The following is an 18,260-nucleotide window of genomic DNA, read 5'->3' as shown; positions in this document are numbered from 1 at the left end:
TTTTTTAAATGTATCTCCTTTCCCTTTGACATGACCTTCTGTATTTAAAGGGATTGAACTGACAGTGGTGTTCTTCTTTTGTTGCTGGTTTTCAGCCAGAATATCAGCTGAAGAACAACTGTTGGGAGTTATAGCACCAACGTCTGCAGGGCTTCTCTGATAGATGTATAATAACTGCTGAGAAATCAAGTCTTGACCGATGGTCAAGATGGTCTTAATGAACTAGTGGAGGCATCCTGCTATTCATATGCTTTCATATTCACTCCAAATTAGAAATGGAGATACATGATTACAGATTGCAGGAGGAATAACACTGTTCTATGCACAGATAACCTTATTGTAGAGTTTTGCTATGCTACAGCCTCTTCTGCTCCCAGAGGTACTGTTGTAGCAAGGCATTTGCTAAGTGGGAAAGTATTTTCAAGAAGCTGTAAATGAGCCTCATGCTTTATGCCACCTTGAAATATTTGAAACATCCAAGTCATTCTTTCTGACAGGGAGATTCTGGTCTCAGAGAATGGAAGGTGGTTATGGGTTACAACATTGCAGTGTTGCTCTGCCCAATTTGGGGTGTGAAATGAGGACAAAACCTGTGTAAATGTAAGTCCATGTTATGAATAAAACAGTGCTTTAATTGGTGCAGATTCATTTGCACAGAACACTTTAATAAGATTCTTATTATAGAGGAAAGAATGTGGAATGAACTTAAAACTAATAGTGTACAATCTTTACCTACCTCAGCCTCTGTTGTACTGATTCTGAACAACATAACCTTTAAATAATGTGTTGCATTGGATTTTTATTGGTCTTTTTTGAGGGGAAAAAAGTTTAACCTGTTAGTATTACCAAGATGAAAGGCTGTAAATTTAATCTGAATTATCCTCTGAGAGATTTGATGTCACTTTTCCTACCTGAAACAAGAATACCAAGGCCATCCTGAAGTCTGCTTCAGTGTTAGGTTTTCTAGCATTTACTTTGGAAGAGTAAAATTAGTATTTTGGAGATGCTAGTGATTGTAACATAAAATATGAGCCCTTAGCAGCAAGTAGAAATCTTACAGAAGGAGGTTTTTCACTTTCTTTCGCATGTAAGATCTCTTATATAATGACTGGGGGAAGAGGAAAGATGGTAATTTCAAGAATTGCCGGCTGAAGCTCTAAGAAATTTTCTTTCTTCTCTGAAGTTTCACGGTGTATTTTGTCCAAAGTCAGCCCCTTCAGTGTTCATATTCTGTGCTCCAATTTCACTCTATTAGAATAGTACCTTTGTGCGTAGCTCACCTTGTGTATCTATGGATGCTTTTTTTTGTAAGAGCAGCAATAGAATCATAGAATTCTAAAGGTTGGAAGGGACCTCTAGAGATCCTTTAGTATACAACCTCTCCGGGCAGGCTGCTCCATTGGAACAGTAAAGAAGTTATTTCAGTTAACTATATGGAACTTCCTGAGATCCAGTTTTTGCCTGTTGCCCCTATTCTGTCACTGCACACCACTGAAAAGAGTCCAGCCCCATCCATTTGTTTTCTGCCCATTAGATATTTATAAACATTGATGAGATCCCTTCTCTATTTTTTTTATTTTTTTTTTTCTCCAGACTGAACAGACGCAAATCACTCAGCCTTTCCTCAAATAGTTTCAAAGATGTTGGAAAGTGATTGAAATGCTTCCTTTTACAGTAGGGTCTATGAAGATAAATGGTGGCTACAGAAAGAGGGTTTCCTGTAAAGATGTTGAGGTTTTATAAAGCGTTCTGTCTTCAGACTATTGAATGAGCTAATTTATCATTGGAGATTAATTACACTTAATTAGGTACCTACACTGAAAAGCCCCCAGTCTGTGTGCTTTTGTCTGTCTTAATTATCCTGCCTCCAATTTATGCTACTTAAGCTTCACCATTACTCACCTCTTTAACGTCCTTCACCTATTCTTGCCTTTTCATTCTTCCATTTTAACTATGCTTCCGTCCTCTTCTCCACTATCTGTCTTTGATATATCTTCATCCAGCAAAACTACTGCTGATGTTCTCACTCCTGCGGCTGAGTATAAATGGAAGGAGGCAAACCTCAACAAAAACACAATGAACTGGTGCTTTTAGCAAAGAAAGGCAGCCCTATAATTTAGAATACTCTTGAATTTGTTCCAAATTCTGAGTACTGACCCAGGAGCTCTGTCTTCATATAAGCATTCTTAGTGCTTCGATATTGCTGAAGAAATTAAATCACTCCTCAAAAAAATATGGTATCTCTTATTTGAATATCAGCTGTTACCGTAAGTCTGTATATACACGGGTCCTGTAGAAGCTGTAACAGATACCATATAGTAAAATCAAATTTAAGCTAACTTTGGTAACGCTGCTGAAGCAGAGTGACCTGTTTAATAGAGAGAATAAAATATGTAGTTCTGGGTTTTATATTTCGTTGTCTTAATACAAGTGACTATAGATAATAGAAACCTGCTAAATCAGTCTCCACAAAAAGGTGTTGTTTCTAATTAGCAAATTTTAAGAGTAAAATAATCTCACTGTTAGTTGTCATCTCACATCATAAGAAACTACTATAGATTAGAATATTTCTACTTTTTCATTAAATAGAGGAATAGAGGCTTGCCTTTTTTCTAATTTTTAATTACAACTGGCTATTCCTGTATTCATGAAGACAATAAAAGAAAACTTGATTTAGAAGAGAGTATTTTGTTTCAAAGTATCTCTGCCTCCAACAAGCTATTTTTCTCAGTGCAAACAGTTTTAGGTTTATGGTGATAGTTTATAATGTAGTCTTTCACTTCTAAATGAAACTCTGTATACATATTAATCTGCAAGTCTGGATTTGGATCAACTTGATGCATTCATTTGCATGCATAATTAATAGTTACTTTTTGGGAAGATGTGGAACAGTGAGTAGTTTCAGAAATTATTCTGAATCAGAACTTCAGAGTTCATGTGGAGAATGTTCCTTTTAATTTATGTATTGAAGTATTAACATAGTGACCGAGAGGGGGTAAAACAATCCTGTATAACTTTAATAGCTACCCTTATAAGATAAAGACATTTAAACAAAGTGTAACCTGAAAGTTTCCTTCTGAAGACTATCTGGGAGAAACTTAAGTTTGAAAGACCTTCCCTCTCCCCATACCGGTCATTCATTCCTTGCTCAGTCTACAGAGATCTGTAGATGACATTCTGGAGCCCCTGGTTGTGTGTTTCTCCGCACTCTAATTTGGGCAATAATGTTTTCACAGAATCACAGTATTGCAGGGGTTGGAAGGAACCTCGATCTACAGGTTTCTGTGTTACCATATGCATGCAGGGTTAACATTCAGTAGGGTCCGTTCATTTTTATGCTGGTGACTTGAGCCCAAACAGACTTTGGCAGCATTTATTGGCATAAGTGAAATGTGACCAGAATGATTTAAATCAGGAAGACAAGGGTCAGAGTTGGAAAGATCCACAGGCTTGTACTTGTTTTGACTTCAGTGGGAGTTGGCCAAATTCTTTTAAAATTATGACCATGAGGCCCTAGCTACAGTTAAGAGTTGCTTGTAAATACAGGGAGCTACCATTCTTTAAACACAACAGATACCTACTAAATGTTGTATTTCTCATCATATGTTGAAGTGAATCCTTGTAATTCGATATTATGGCTTAATCCAGACAGGAGCACAATGAATGTGGTGGTATTTCTGATTGCTTATTTCTTCCCCAAATCTATATTTTTAATAATTGGAGGATTCAAGAGCAAAGAAGGGATTTGAGGTCTGTAGTCCAAAAATGCCACTTCTTTTTTACCAGAGAGATTACACAACCATCTTTTAAAGGTGCACTATTTGTAGTGAATAGCATCCAGGTTGCCTTTCCGGAAATACAGCATAAATTTTAAATAGCTATGTGACTTTAAACAAACCTTCCCAAGTCCTGCTATATTTTTTCTAAGCATCTAAAAAAGTTTAGAAGCTGAAATAGAAGGCAAAAATGCATAGTTGAAGCTGTGAGAGTTAAATTACGAGGGTTGTTAACCCTCATGCTTCACTTCATAAGCTGATCAGCAGTTAGGGTTAAATGACTTTTTCTCCTCTATTAGGGTTGTACTGCAGAGTTAATGCTGTTAGGTTTTTATGACATCCATGCAGGGCTTTATTCTGGGAAAAGAATGCTGAATTAGCTGTGTTATCAATTACTTAGAGCCTGGTAATCCTTATGTTTGTAATTCAGTTTATATGAATATGAAGTGAGAATTGTTGCCTCTGTACTTAATTGCAGTGGGTAAGCTGGGCCTCTGGGAGCACGGTGAGGCTTCAGTTAGGGTTGATTGAACAGCCAGCACTAAATTCTATAGTTTAATAACATCTGATTGCCTTTGTGCAGAGTGTGTATGTACTTCCCACTCTGCTCCTTGATACTTGGAAAAGGTGATACTGCAGCCTGTCATATCGTGCTGAAAAGAATCCCTGCTCTTTCTGTGGCCTCAGGAAAAATATATTCCTTCCCTGGAAGCGTTCAAGGCCAGGTTGGATGGAGTTCTTGGGCAACCTGATCTAGTAGAAAGTGTCCCTGCACATGGAAGAGGATTAGAACTAAATGGTCTGAAAGGTCCTTCCAATTCAAACCCTTCTGTGATTTGAGACAGCAAAGCTAACTTAACTTGGGTTTCATTGAGAGCACAGCTTAGTTGTTGTTTTTTTTTTCCTTTCTTCATGATACCAACAGAAAAAGATTTCTTTAGTTGCAGTTAACCACATAGTAGCATCTTGCAATGTTTATTATGAGTAGTGCTGTTTTGAGTTCATAGAATCATGAAGGTTCAAAAAGACTTCTAATATCATCTACTCCAACTACCCACCTGCTGTCAATATTGCTCACTAAACCATGTCCTAAAGTATTACGTCTACCCTTGCCTTAAACACCTCCAGGGATGGTGACTCCGCCACCTCTCTGGGCAGCCTGTGCCACTGCCTCACTGCTCTTCTGGAGAATAAGTATTTCCTAATAATGAACCTGAACCTCCCTTGGTACAACTTGAGGTTATTCCTTCTTGTCCTTTCACTGTTACCCAAGAGATGAGGCCAAGCCCTGCCTCACCACTACCTCCTTTCAAGGAGCTGTAGAGAGCAGTAAGTTCTCCCTGAGCCTCCTCCAGACTAAATAATCCCAGTTACCTCAGCCACTCCCCCTAAGACTTGTGCTCCAGACCCCTCACAGCTTTTTTGTCCTCTGGACATGCTTCAGGGCCTCAATGACTTTCTTGTAGCAAGGGACCCAGGACTGAACACAGTACTCAAGGTACAGCCTCACCAGAGCTGCATACAGAAGGATGATCACCACCCTGGTCCTTTTGACTGCTCTATTTCTGATGCAAGCCAGGATGCCATTGGCATTCTTGGCTGCCTGGGCATAGTAGGTGGATCACCTTGTCATAGAAGGAGATGAGGCTGGTCAAGACTTCTTCACATCCTCCAATTTAGACTGCATGGAAAATGTGGTTTGAATTCAATGTCTGAGACTCGTGATTTCTCTTTCAGAGTACAGATGGATCCCTCTCTGGTGTTGTGCAGAAGTGGAAGGAATACCAGCTCCAATGCCTGAAATACTTATATGAGGCACCTCCTATTGCAGCAGGTAAGCCTGCTTGGTAGGGATATAAAGTATTGTTAAAATGCAAAACAACAGTCACAAGGGAGCAATTATGAACTTGAAAGTACTTCTCCAGCTTACTGTCCAGTCCTATCCTTACTATCTATTCTTTGTTTCATTTCCTTCAACCTGTTCTCTGTGGGACTCTTCCCTCTGCTGAGAGGAACCATTTTAAGGAAGAATTTCACTGTAAAGATTTTCATCTTCAGATCCAGAATTGTCTTGTGGTGGCTGTAGTGCATCAAAGTAGGTTACTAATATAGCACTCTTGAAATTTATTTTAGAGGTAAGGGTTGAGAGAGTATAGATATGAGGAAGTCTAGGACCATACCGTTTACATTAATCTAATAGTAGAAATTATTTTGTGGATTGTAAAATGCTGAAATGGCATTTAAAACAAAACATACATGCAGGAAAAAGTGCCAAGTGCAAATGAGAATGTGGCTCATCTTAGCAGTAGAGCTGCTCCAGTGTGCTGGGAACAGCTGCAGTGTGCCAGCATTGTGGCGTTTAGAGGACACTGGTGACTTGTCAGTGACGCTCAGAACTGGATACAATATGGGCACTGCTGTGCTTCAGTGCTGTTGTGGCACACTGAAAAAGATGAGATGTGTCTAAAGCTGTATCTGAATAATTACTTGAAAACTGTCAGTTTTCCTTCTCTTAACCACGTTATTATGGCGGAGTGAGAACAGTAGGTGATGACAACAATGGCTGCAAAACATTCATTTCTCTCTGTTCCATTATCCTGTTGAGTGGCTGAGTGCTGCCCTCTAAGAATGACAGTTTAATAAATCTGAAGTTGAAGTACTCTCGTGTTGATTAAGCTGTAATGCAAAGTTATGGTTGTGTGTGGGTATTTTGCTGATGGATCTCTATGTATTAGATTAGATTTCCAACCGCATGACTGTGAGCCAATTCTCAGCAATGATTATCTACAGTATTCACAGCAAAAAATATTTTAAATCCAACTGAGACACATGTGGGTGTGGAAGAGAAAAGATAAAAATGGTTTAATATTGATGTGCCTTTCTTCTCCCTTGATTAATTGACTGATTTTTTTTATTTTTTTTTTCCCCAACATATTCCCAATTTTTTTCCCATCCCTGTTTCATAGGGATAAATAAGACTTGCTTGTCCAAAAAACTTTAACTCCAAAGTTTGAATGCATAATACTATTATGGCTTAAATGCACATGTTGTATTTTATCTTTTGTTCTTTAGTCTTTTCTGCATTAATATTAATAAGAGAGTGGCATGCCCCTTTCTTCCATCTCTTTGCAGAAGGCAAGTTCTGCAACAGAACATTTGACAACTATGCCTGCTGGCCTGATGGACTGCCTGGCACCTATGTGAATGTCAGCTGCCCCTGGTATTTACCTTGGGCCAACACAGGTAAGAGTCCTTGCCTGTAAGAACAGCTTTAAACCAACCCTGTTTTACTTGCACAGTATTGGAAAGGATGATATTGGCCTTAACAGTCATGGGTGCATTCAGTTCTCTGTAATATAAAAGCAGGAATGGGAATTAGTATAGTATTTATTTCCATGTATCAGAAGATGAGAGAAAAGACTTTCTAAGGATTGAATGTAGTTTGCATTTTTGTGCTCTCATCTGTTTTTGCTATTTGAATAGTAGTGACTGTTAATGAAACAGTACTGTGATACTTGTTGGTGAAGATGAGCTGACAGTAGTAATGGTACAGTTTGAAAACAGAAATAGCAGCAAAGCTGTTACAGGAGGTCCTCCTGTAGTAAATGTAGAAAAATGATTTGAAGTGAAAAGTGTTGTGTTCCTTCCTGGAATAAATTGTTAGAATACAACAAGGTGAAGGTACTGGTGGATGCAGAGACTTTTTTTTTTCTCTGACAGATAAATCTCTAAGGTGATTATTTTTTACATCCATATGTATACATTCATCTGACAATTCATGTGGATTCCTTCATCTAATATTTGTCCCTGAATAGTAACTTGTAGTACTTGTGCAACTTCTTTATGAAAATCTAAGTTTTGAAGTGTAAATGGGCTGTCTTGTGTGGTGGATTGAACTTGGCCCCTGGTAAGGGACAGCATGCTGTTAATGAGGCTGTATAAACCTGGCTGTTGAAGGTAAAAGTAGTTTAGATGTGTAGTATAAGTTGTAGGCCTTAGTAAAGGGAATTTGGAAATGAGAAATAGGACAGTTGAAGGATACTTTGGTGTATCCTGAGACCTGGGAGTGATGAAAATCCTATTGAATAAGGAATAAGAATTGCACTGTCTGACTAGTTAGAGGTAAATTTCATCACAGTGTTGTTCTTTGCACCTGTGGCTTAAACAGCATTGATAACATGCCAGTGATTTGACTGTTATTTAACAGGGCTTGCACAGCATCAAGGCTTTCTCTCCAACACATTTACTGGCCTTGTTGGGGGGGGAGAGTTTGGAAGATGATATAGCCAAGTCAGCTGACCTGATGTGATCAAAGGGACATTCCATGCCATATGGCAGCAAGTTCAGCCAAAAAATGCTCAGGGAAAGAGGGAGGGAGGGGGAATACTCATAGCTGTGGCATTAGTGTTTCCAAGTAACTGTTCTGTGTGCTGAAGCCCTGCTTTCCAGGAAGTGGCTGGACATCTGCCTGCCAATGTGAAGAAGTGAATAAACTGCTTATTTTGCTTTGCTTGTGTGAACAGCTTTTGCTTTTCTTATTGAACTGTTGTTACCTTGAAGGTGAGTGAAAAATTCTCACATCAAAATAACATCATAATACCTATAAAGGTGGACAACTTCCATGCGTGGAAGAGCTCCACCCCTCATCCTGTCACTGCTTTACTACAACAAAAGTGCAGTGTGATGCCTGTTTGGCAGCCAGCTAAGGTCAACTTAGCACGTCCACTATGGACTTTTCCATAGGCCACATGGGAATATCTGCTTTGGTGTCTGGAGCACCTCTTCCTCTTTAGTATTACCAACCTTGATGATTACAAGGTTGTTTCTTACAGTTTGGGAGGTGACAGGTCAACTATTGTAACCCTTAAACTTTTTGTTGAACTTCAAGCTTGTCTTAGAGATAAGACTTTAAAACAAAATTGAGTCTGCATTGCTATTTTCATTTTTAATTGCTATAGCTTTTATATTAGGCTCCCATGTCTTCCTCTGAAGTCCAGCATTATCAACATGCTAATTGGTTAGAGACCTGGTGATGTGTGAAAGAGATGATCTCTTCCATTCTCTTGGCTCCTGTGCTCTGGGATTCCTACAGCCATTTGGTTACTCCTGTCCTGCTTGCTTTCAGAAATGACGTGTCTTACTGCTGTCTTGTTTATATTGAACATGTGTCAGGGTGATTTATTTTTTTTCTAGATGCATTTCTTGGTTTTCCCACATGGATATTATGAATATGATGTTACCTCATATTTCTATCTTCTGAATGTCTTTTTGTACTCTATCTGAACTGTATTGGTAGTAACTGATAATTTTATAACCTCTAATGTTAAAATGCTGTTTCCCTGCCCTTCTCAGATCAGTCATTTAAAATATTGCAACTTTAGAACAGATAAACAAGTTTTTATAAATATGTGGAATTAATATTTACTTCACAATTAATTGAGATAGAATTGTATGATGCTGCAGAACTTCCAATAAACCTAACACTTCTGGATACCTAGTAATTCTGGATATCTAAAACTTTTTACAGGATTCAACTGCTTTCCTCTAAACTTGCTTACTTGCAATCTTTGAGATACTGAACAGGACACAGTTGTTTGACTTTCAGCTGCTTTTCAAACATTACTACTGGTGAGAATCAAGATTTTAAGCAATAGTGCAGATTAATAAATTTTTGGATGTGCAATATCTTTGATACTCTTGGAAACAAGTAAAATTAATTATCCTGAAAACTGTTTCAGTGAGAAGACTTTTCATTTTGAAAAATCATAGAGCATGCTAGGGAGGATTGCAAAAGTACTTCAGAAAATATATCTGGATTTGTTCTCATGTGCATACTGTGAGTATACCTCAATATGTGTTATCAGTGAGAAATAAGAATGGAATGAGGAAATATTTTTATCATCTAATACAAAACACAAGAGGCTACTATTAGTGTGTGATGCCTAATTTAGGGGTCTGAATTACTGTGACCTGACTCATTTTCATGATGTCTTGTGGAGTCATGTTCAAAGCGAATGCTGATGGACTGCCACGATGGGGAGGTAACTCCTTTATAATGCAAGATCTATAACAATAGGAAACTGAATGCCCAGTGACTTACAGTAATCACAAAAGTATGTTTATTACTTATTCTTTCATAGCCTAAAATAGATGTAAGCCCTGCAGTGCTAAGATGTCTTTATATGTTTAAAATCATGAAAAGGGAAAGATAAGACCCTGTTTAGAAAGTACCTTTAAAGTATGTTAAGTGAAGATCATTAAGCATGAAGGGCTTCTGCTAAGCTTGCTTTGTTTAAAACTACTGTTCTTTGATTAGGATCCATTTTTTTAGAATGCATGGAAAGTGTGCTATAGAACCATACTGCCTAGAAATTCCCTGGGGAGTAAACTTACTGCTGTTTATGATAAAGTATGGGAATGGAGGAAGCATTGAGAGTTACCTGGCAGTTTCCATTAAAAGTGTAAGAGAGCTGGAAGCAGTGACAGATGACCTAAGAGGAATATAGAGACAGTGAGCATTCAGGAATGGGGGTTAAGACAGCCAAAGTCTATCCAGAATCTGTCAAGTTAAGCGTGATTTACATAAATAAATAAATAAATAAATCTTTTGAAGCAATATCAAAACCAAAGGGCCAGAGAGAGAAAAATTTAATCCACTGCTGTATGTAGTAGGGGATCTTGTGGAAAAGGACATGGAAATGAATGAGATACTCCTTGCCTTCTTCACAACGGTCACTACAGATAAAGCTTGCCTGAAGCAATCCAAGGCTACTAGGATCCGTAGTAAAGTCTGGAACAAGGAATACTTGCCCTTCGTAGAGGAAAATCAGGCTAAGGCACACTTAAATTGGATGTACACAAGTCTATGCGTTGTACCAGCAAGAGCTGAACAAACTACACTGTGTCATTGTGAGGTTAATCTTGATTATCTTTAGAAAAGTTGTGGAAATTGGGGGCGTGGCTCCTGAGGACTGGTAGAAAGCAACTGTCTCCTCTTTTCAAAAAGAATAAGAATGTGGGGAGATGCGAAGTGGTCAACTTCACATCAATCACTGGGAAGTTGATGGAGCAGATAATCTTGGAAACTGTTTCCAATCGCATAAAAGACAAGGTGATTAGAAATAGCCAGCTTGGATTTATGAAGGTGAAATCGTGCTTGACAAACCTGAGCTATGATAAGGTGACTAGCTCAGTATGTGAGGGGAGAACAGTAGATGTTGTTTATCTTGACTTTGGTAAGGCTTTTGGCACTGTCTCCTCTAATGTTCTCTTTGATAAACTGATGAAGTGTGAACTACACAAAAGCAGACAATGAGATGAGCCGAAAACTGTTTTGCTGGGCTCAAAGGAATCATCAGCATAAAGCCCTCTTGAAGAGCGGTCTCTAGTGGTATACCGCAAGGACGAGTTTGCAGAGGGAACAAAACTGTGAGGGAGTTTAGATGCACCACAGGGTTTGCAAGGACCTGGAGAGACTGGAGAAATGGGCTGTCCGGAGTTCAACAGAAGGAAGCGCGGTCTCCCTCCTGGGGAGGAAAATAACTGCATGCCAGTATGGGCTAAGGTCTGACTGATTGGAATGCAGCTCTGTCGGAGAAGGCCATGTAAGTCCTGGTGGTGGACACCAAATTGAACGTAAGCCAATAATGTGCCCTTGAGACAAAGAGGATTAGCAGCTTCCTGGGCTGTACTGGCCATAGCATCATCACTGGCAGTTCTGTGGGAATAGTCTGTCGCTTAGCTCTAGGGAGTGGAATCTGTCTGGAATGCGTTGTCTTGTTCTGAGTTCTGCGTACAAACTATGTACTGAAGGTAGTCCAGCAATTGGATGTGATGGTGGTTAAAGGTTGAAGTATCTCTTGTGAATACAGGTTGAGAGAGATGGGATTCTTCAACCAGGAGAAGAGAAAGTTCTGGAATGTGTGTGCAGAGATCTTATTGATGTGTGTGAGCACACATACTTGAAATACAGGAAGCTTCCTTTAAATATAATTATTTTACTGTGAGGGTGATCATACTCTGAAACAGAAATTTTGGAGATGGCCTAAGTCTGATTGGACATAGCCCTGAGCAATCTGTTCTAGTTCATCCTATGGTAAGGGGTCATGCTGGGAGATCTCTGGGAGTTCCTTCCACACTAAATGTTCTGTGATTCTCTTTGTTGAATTGTTTAAGTTGGTGCGATTCTGGGCCTTTTAACTGTTGAATGTTTATAAATTTTCATTGGTGTGAACCAGAAAAGGAGGTGGGGAAAAGAATTCACATGAAAAGTGTTTGTAATGCTAGAGCTCTCCTTGATCAATTACAAATTTTGCAGGCTTTGTCTGCGAAACAGGTTTATTCTTGTTCCTGTATCACTTCTCATCTTGTCTTAGTGACTATCAGTCTTCAGACTACCCTTCTGCAACTCCCAACAGCAGATGCAGCTCAGCAGATTTGCTAGTAGAGTGGAAAGCTGAAAATGATTTGGGGATTTTTTTTCTGCTTAGTAGCTATGCTAGGTAATGACAGTACATGACAGTAACTGATTTCCATTTCTACTTGCTGCAATTATTCTCAGACCTCTATGTCCATTCAGACTTGTATGCATACAGAGACTTCTGACTTGTCTCTTTCACAAGACAAGCCTATGGAGAATGGGTCTGCATTTCTGTTACGCTAAGCAATGTCTGAAGCTGCAAGGTTTTGTCTCACAATATCACTTACCTTATAATTGCAACTTTTGTCTTCTACCTCTTTTGAAAAGTGTTGTATACAAAGAAGGACTATAAAGTATAGTAAAGAAAATCAATACTGTCCCGCTTGTATGTCACATCTCTTTAGAAGTGCTGAACATTTTTCTTATTTTGCTACCCAGTGTGTGTCAGTATCCTTGCCAAATTCAGTACTGGCATACTGGCTTCAAAGATTGTCTCTGAAGAGAATGTGTTTGTGATAGCTGGATAGTAGAAAGATCATGAAATTAAACCACGATTTTATGCTTGAACCCTTGTATCCCTATACTGCTATGGACTTACTTTGTGACAGGCAAGTAAATTAAACACGAATCCTTAGAGGAATTTTATTTTGTATCTCCAATGAAATACTGGGCATTGAGTTGTTGATATACTTCTAGGACATGGCATGCACAAACTACATGTTTCTTCAGTGACATTTAACTACTGCATTTTGTATATCTAGTTGCTAAACATATTCTTCTATTCTGTATGGCTGTGCAGCAAATCAGATTGGGAATTTTAGCCGAGTGAAATGCGGTGGATCTTTTTCCCCTGATTCTTTGAGTCATTATTTTTCCATGCAGGTCAGATTCCTGATTGCAGTGATTGCAACTGTATTAAAATTTATCTACTTTACATAGATTGATCATTTAGAACATTGCCCTAACTCATCAGGAAATTGTGAAATAAGGATATTAAAGTTGTCTAGATACTCAATATTGCACTGAAGCTGAGCGGAGGTTTAGAGTAGTCTCTGCTTCAGTGTGGGTTAAGCCACTGTCGCTGGAGCTAATAATATTTAGAGCAACTTTGTTACTGGTTCACGTTTCTCACAGCACAGTACAGGATTTTCATGGTATAGTAAATGAGGAGCTCAGTTAATGCTGAACTGTGAGTACCTGATAGTAGGAATTCTCCAGTCATTTGTCTCTCTAATGCCATATAAAAAAAAAAAAAGCTTTGTTTATGTAACAAAGAAGCCCTCTGGAACAATAAAAAACACTGAGGGTAACAGAAGGAGGGAGAGAAGTGAATTTCAGACAAACAGTATTCTGTTCAGATCTCTGGATTCATTCAGAGATTCATAGGCTTTCTCTTTAGGAAGACGTATATTCCAACATGGTGTTTTGAAATGCTCTGAAAATATCAAATGAAAATATCTGAATTATCAAAAGACACATATGTATTTCTGTTATGCATCATATGCATCATTCCTCCTCCATCACCAGTAAGATGTTTGTATTTGCACTTCTCATAGCCTGCTAATATATCTTTAAAACAGTAAACTTCACAGCAATTTCATACCTATATGGGCAGTTTGTCTCCAGCTCTTTGTTTTGTTACTATTTGTGCTTATGCAATTCTCACTGTTGGGCAGATCTTCACAGGGAGATGCTGAAGTATCAGGAGAGGGAGGTTATTGGTGAAAACATTTGTTCTTTGAAATTTCCAGCACAGACTTTGGACTGTGTCCAATGCTTGTTGAAGCTAAGTTTCACATGCTTCTGGCTGCCCAAGTCAGAACTTTTGGTCTGTCATATATGCATGTGTTACGGAACAAAGCCTCTCTTTAGTGAGAACTTAAAAAAGCTGCTCAGTTTTTGACAGCACTGTAGTTACAGCAGGTAAAACTTGCATGTTGTACTATCCACACTGTAGTCAGCAAGATCAGCAAGATCTATTTGGGCAGTGGCTGTCCCAAAGTTCAGATCTCCAAGGGGATCAGTATTCCTTTAAAGGATGGAGAGCACCTCACTTTGCTGCCAGTGGCTATGTGCTTTTTCTTATTACCTTTTTACAATTGAAGGCTAGCTGCCCATAACACCGTGTGGATTTGGAAACCTCAGAGCTGCACAATTCATTTTACAATTGTCTCCTTTGTGATTCTGATATTTTGTTGTTTAATAGTACTAAATTCCTTTTAATTGAAAAAAAAAAAACTTCCAGAGGTTCCAGTTTCAGACAAATTATGTAAACCATAGTAGTACCATAGTAGTAGCAGATTTTACTAATCATCTTTATTTGGATAAATGAGGTAGCAAATGTATGTATGGGTACTGACCATATGAAAAGTCAAGCTTCAGGTATTCTGTATTGAAATGCAGCGTTAGAAATACTCTCAGTATGAATTGGTATAAATTCAGGTGATTAATACCCATAAATAAAATGTGCTAACGAATATTATTGAGAGCTCTGCTCAAAATCTTTTCATCTTTTAAGTCCTAAACTGAAATAAAAAACACTCTATCTCTAGATTTGACATGTCTGACACCTGAACTGGCTTGACTGTTGAGGTGTGTCTGTATTGGTATTTTGGTATGGCACAAATGAGTTTTGAAGCAACCCTCTGATGGCTGTATTTTTTGTGAGCAAGTTCAGTTTGATCAGATGTGGGGGGTGTTTTTTGGAGAAAACTGATACAGAAACGGTGCCTCAGGTATCCGTTGGATGCACCTCAATCCGGAATGGGGACATAGGACCTAATGATTTATCTGTACAACTACAGAGTCCACCAGTGTGACCTTATGGAACCCATTGGAAGACTATCGAAGTACCAAACTTTTGTGCCAGAGAAAGGAACAAATTTCTCACATGCCTTGCGTAGGAGACCAGAGGGTGGTTTGCTGCTTTGAGTACCTTTAGTTGCAAGGACACATCCAGGTCAGCTCTTCCCTATTTCTTACTCTCTCATAATAGCTTAAGGTCCATTTTTTCAGTGCTCACCATTCCCTTTCTGGTCACAGAACAGCTTTTCTTGTCATCCCTTTAGGAGAGGAGTGAACTTGGTTTCTTAGTGCCATAGTGCTTCACACAAAAAGCAGAATGAAAGGTGGGGTTTTTTTTTTTTGTTCCTGAGACTTCACACTGGGGCAGTGACACATCATCCATGTGAGACAGCCCAAAGAAAGCAATATACATTGCAGAGGAATCTACAGAAAGCAGTATAATTGAGGAAGTAGCAGTGTATGAGAGATTTCCTTCAGAAAGTTTGCACTATATGTCTGGTTTGAACATTTAGTTTAAGAATCCTGTGTAAGCCATGTCTGGTTTGATCTCCACTGCTTTTTCTTCAATCATTCAGTTTCATAGTTCAAAATCTCTTTAAAGCCAATGTTGTTATATGGCTACGTGAGCTTGTTGCTAAACTGCTTGTTTCTCTTTAAATGTAGAAGCAAATAAATTTTTCTTCAAGTATTGGCTACTGCAAAGATGATTAGACATTTATTATATTTCTTCCTTTCTTTGCTCCAATAAAACTGAGTTTCCAGAAAGCTCTCATAATACTGGAAAGGGATGTGACCTTTTTTCAGTGAAAGAGATCCTGCTTTGCATTTGCTAACCCTTAAGCAATTCAAAATTTATACTTCCTTCTTTGCAGTGAAAGCTGTCTTAAGCTAATTGGCAATCTCAGTTTGCTAAATAAAAACAAAACAGTCTTTCAAGTTCACCTCTGTTTCCATTTATTAGTCTCCATCTGGTTGTAAACCAGAAAAATCTAGAACGTTTGCTGCTCATCTCAAAGGTAGATTGAGACCCTGTCAGAATAAATAATTTTAAAAAAATCTTTAGCAGATATATCTGCTGGGTACTGTGTGGCAATGCCATTCTTAGTTTTGTTTAAAAATATGAAATGTATTGAATATTGAAATGGGTGAGTTATGTGACTTCCTTAAGGAACTGCCACAATCAAAGCATGTGCACCTCCTCAAATGTGCAATGGGAACAAAAGGAGACTTTTCATGTGGCTGAATGTTGAAGTGCATCTGTTGAAAGACAGGGATGACTTCATGGTTTATGCGTGGTAGGTACAAATCTGGTCTCCTGAGGTTCTCTAGGAAGAATGTGCTCTTCTGCATTGCATACATGCATATGTACATAACATAAAAGGTGAGTGTCTTTGTTGTAGGACATTGGTCGGGTGTGACTGCATCTGTGGAAGGTAGAAAAGTTGGCATGTTTTCCAACACTCTTGCTTCTGACTGTATGATGGTTTTTGTTCTACTTAAGTAATTCCTTGGAATGTATCAAGGATATCAAGGCACATCACTGCATAGGTGAACCTCATTCTGCATCTTCTTGAAGTTGTCCCCCAACTTCTCAAGTTTAATAGTTTCTTAGTAAGGTTCTTTTAAGTGAGAATTAATCATCACAACTGACTGCAAGGGAGCTACCAGGGTACCTCTGTGCTTTGTCTGTGCAGATCTAAAAATAGCTTATCTTAAGCAGGCAGATTTAAGCTTAGCAATTTCTTTAAACTTCATCTAAACTGTTATTACAGGTCTTAGAATCATAGAACGATTTGGGTTGGAATGGTCCCTTAACATCATGTAGTTCCAACCCCCTTGCTACGGACAGGGATACTTCCCTCTAGACCAAGTTGCTCACAGCCCCATCCAGCCTGGCCTTGGTTGCCTCTCTGGGCAGCCTGTTTCAGTGTCTTGTGTAACTGAAATATGTAGTATCTTCATTTGTTCACAGTCCTATTAAAGGAAAAGGCCTCAAACAGTTCTTCATATTACTCTTTAAAATTGTAATGATTTTACGCTTGAGAACTTACAGCTTTTAAATATAGTAGGCAAAGAGTAAATTGAAATAGGTCATGATCTAAATAAACATAGTACGTAATGTATGCTACATAATTGAATGTTTTGCTAAGAACAGGTCATTATCTTTCTGGCTCACTTAAATGTTGTTAATCATCAGTTAGAATTGATTTTATTTTATTTATTATTTTTTTTTCCCAAGCCACCAAGATAGAATAAACTGTGAATGCTTGACCTTAACTGCATGAGTAAAGAACAGCTTGCTGGGTGAACTGTGTGATCTTGAGCCCACTTCTTCCCTGCTTGTTCTGTGATTGCTGGCACTTCACCTTTGAGTGACGGCAAATGTTCCTCTTGCATCCAATCTGTATGTATTTTCTCACGTAACAAACACATTCCTGGTATCATAGTGAACTTGAAGGATTGCTTGCTTTTCCTGAGATCCACAAAACTCAGGTAACAGTATGTATGGAACTCAGCTTGCCTATATACCTATAGATGTAAATACCTAATGTGGGGAAGAATCATGCTGTCTGCTTTCTAGTTAGTAGCTCTATGTTTGCGTTGATTTTTTTTTTTTAATATTTTCATTTGACAAAGTAGTCATGCAAAAAGTGTGGACTGACTTAAAAGGTACCTGTGTGTAAGTAGTTTAATTATAGAACATCCTCCACTTCACACTCCACAAATGCAACTTTACCTTGAAAATGTTCTAAGCTACACAATGATTGTACTTATTCATCATGTACACAGCTTTATTTGGTATATTACCATTTTCCATTTGTATGTTTTGCTATTAAATTTCCCCTTGAGTTTTCAGTAGTAGACTACACTTCCCCTGAGAGACCCAAGTCCTTGCTATGAATTTTGAAAGTACACCAAATCCTCCTCAAATGTACTGCAAATGGTAGTGTACTGTTAGCACTCCCATACATCACTTTAAATTTTCCGTGAATAAGAACGAAAGTTCTCTGGGCAGGGTGTTTATGAGAGAACCTCAGTACTTGTAGTTCAATGGCAATAATAATGATAGTGGTGGCTGGTGGCTGGCCAGATTCATCTGACCTTTCTGAAACTAATTTACTTTCTGAAAATTGGAAAAAGCAGAAGTGAATTAAGCAAGAAAAGGATCAAGCGCTCATCAACGTATTTCCTCTGAAAGTTTAAAAAAAATAAAAAAAAGCTTGACTTCCACACACAAAACCTGGCTGATGATTGTCCTA

At 38.5% G+C, this 18,260-nt stretch overlaps 1 protein-coding gene across 1 annotated transcript in view; it reads left to right on the top strand.

Annotated features, from left to right (window-relative positions):
* The first annotated feature begins 5,211 nt into the window (after positions 1-5,211).
* GLP1R (glucagon like peptide 1 receptor) overlaps positions 5,212-18,260 on the top strand; it is a 52,278-nt gene continuing 39,229 nt past the window's right edge. The window contains exons 1-3 of the mRNA XM_010706972.3: positions 5,212-5,388; positions 5,514-5,610; positions 6,909-7,019. Of these exons, the coding sequence (XP_010705274.1) occupies positions 5,212-5,388; positions 5,514-5,610; positions 6,909-7,019 (385 nt within the window). The remainder of the gene's footprint in view (positions 5,389-5,513; positions 5,611-6,908; positions 7,020-18,260) is intronic.

The sequence above is a fragment of the Meleagris gallopavo genome, chromosome 2, assembly GCF_000146605.3.
Source record: "Meleagris gallopavo isolate NT-WF06-2002-E0010 breed Aviagen turkey brand Nicholas breeding stock chromosome 2, Turkey_5.1, whole genome shotgun sequence".
In the NCBI taxonomy this organism is placed as follows: Eukaryota; Metazoa; Chordata; class Aves; order Galliformes; family Phasianidae; genus Meleagris; species Meleagris gallopavo.
The sequence above is the reverse complement of the archived record's forward strand: the minus strand, read 5'-3'. Positions and strand labels throughout refer to the sequence as shown.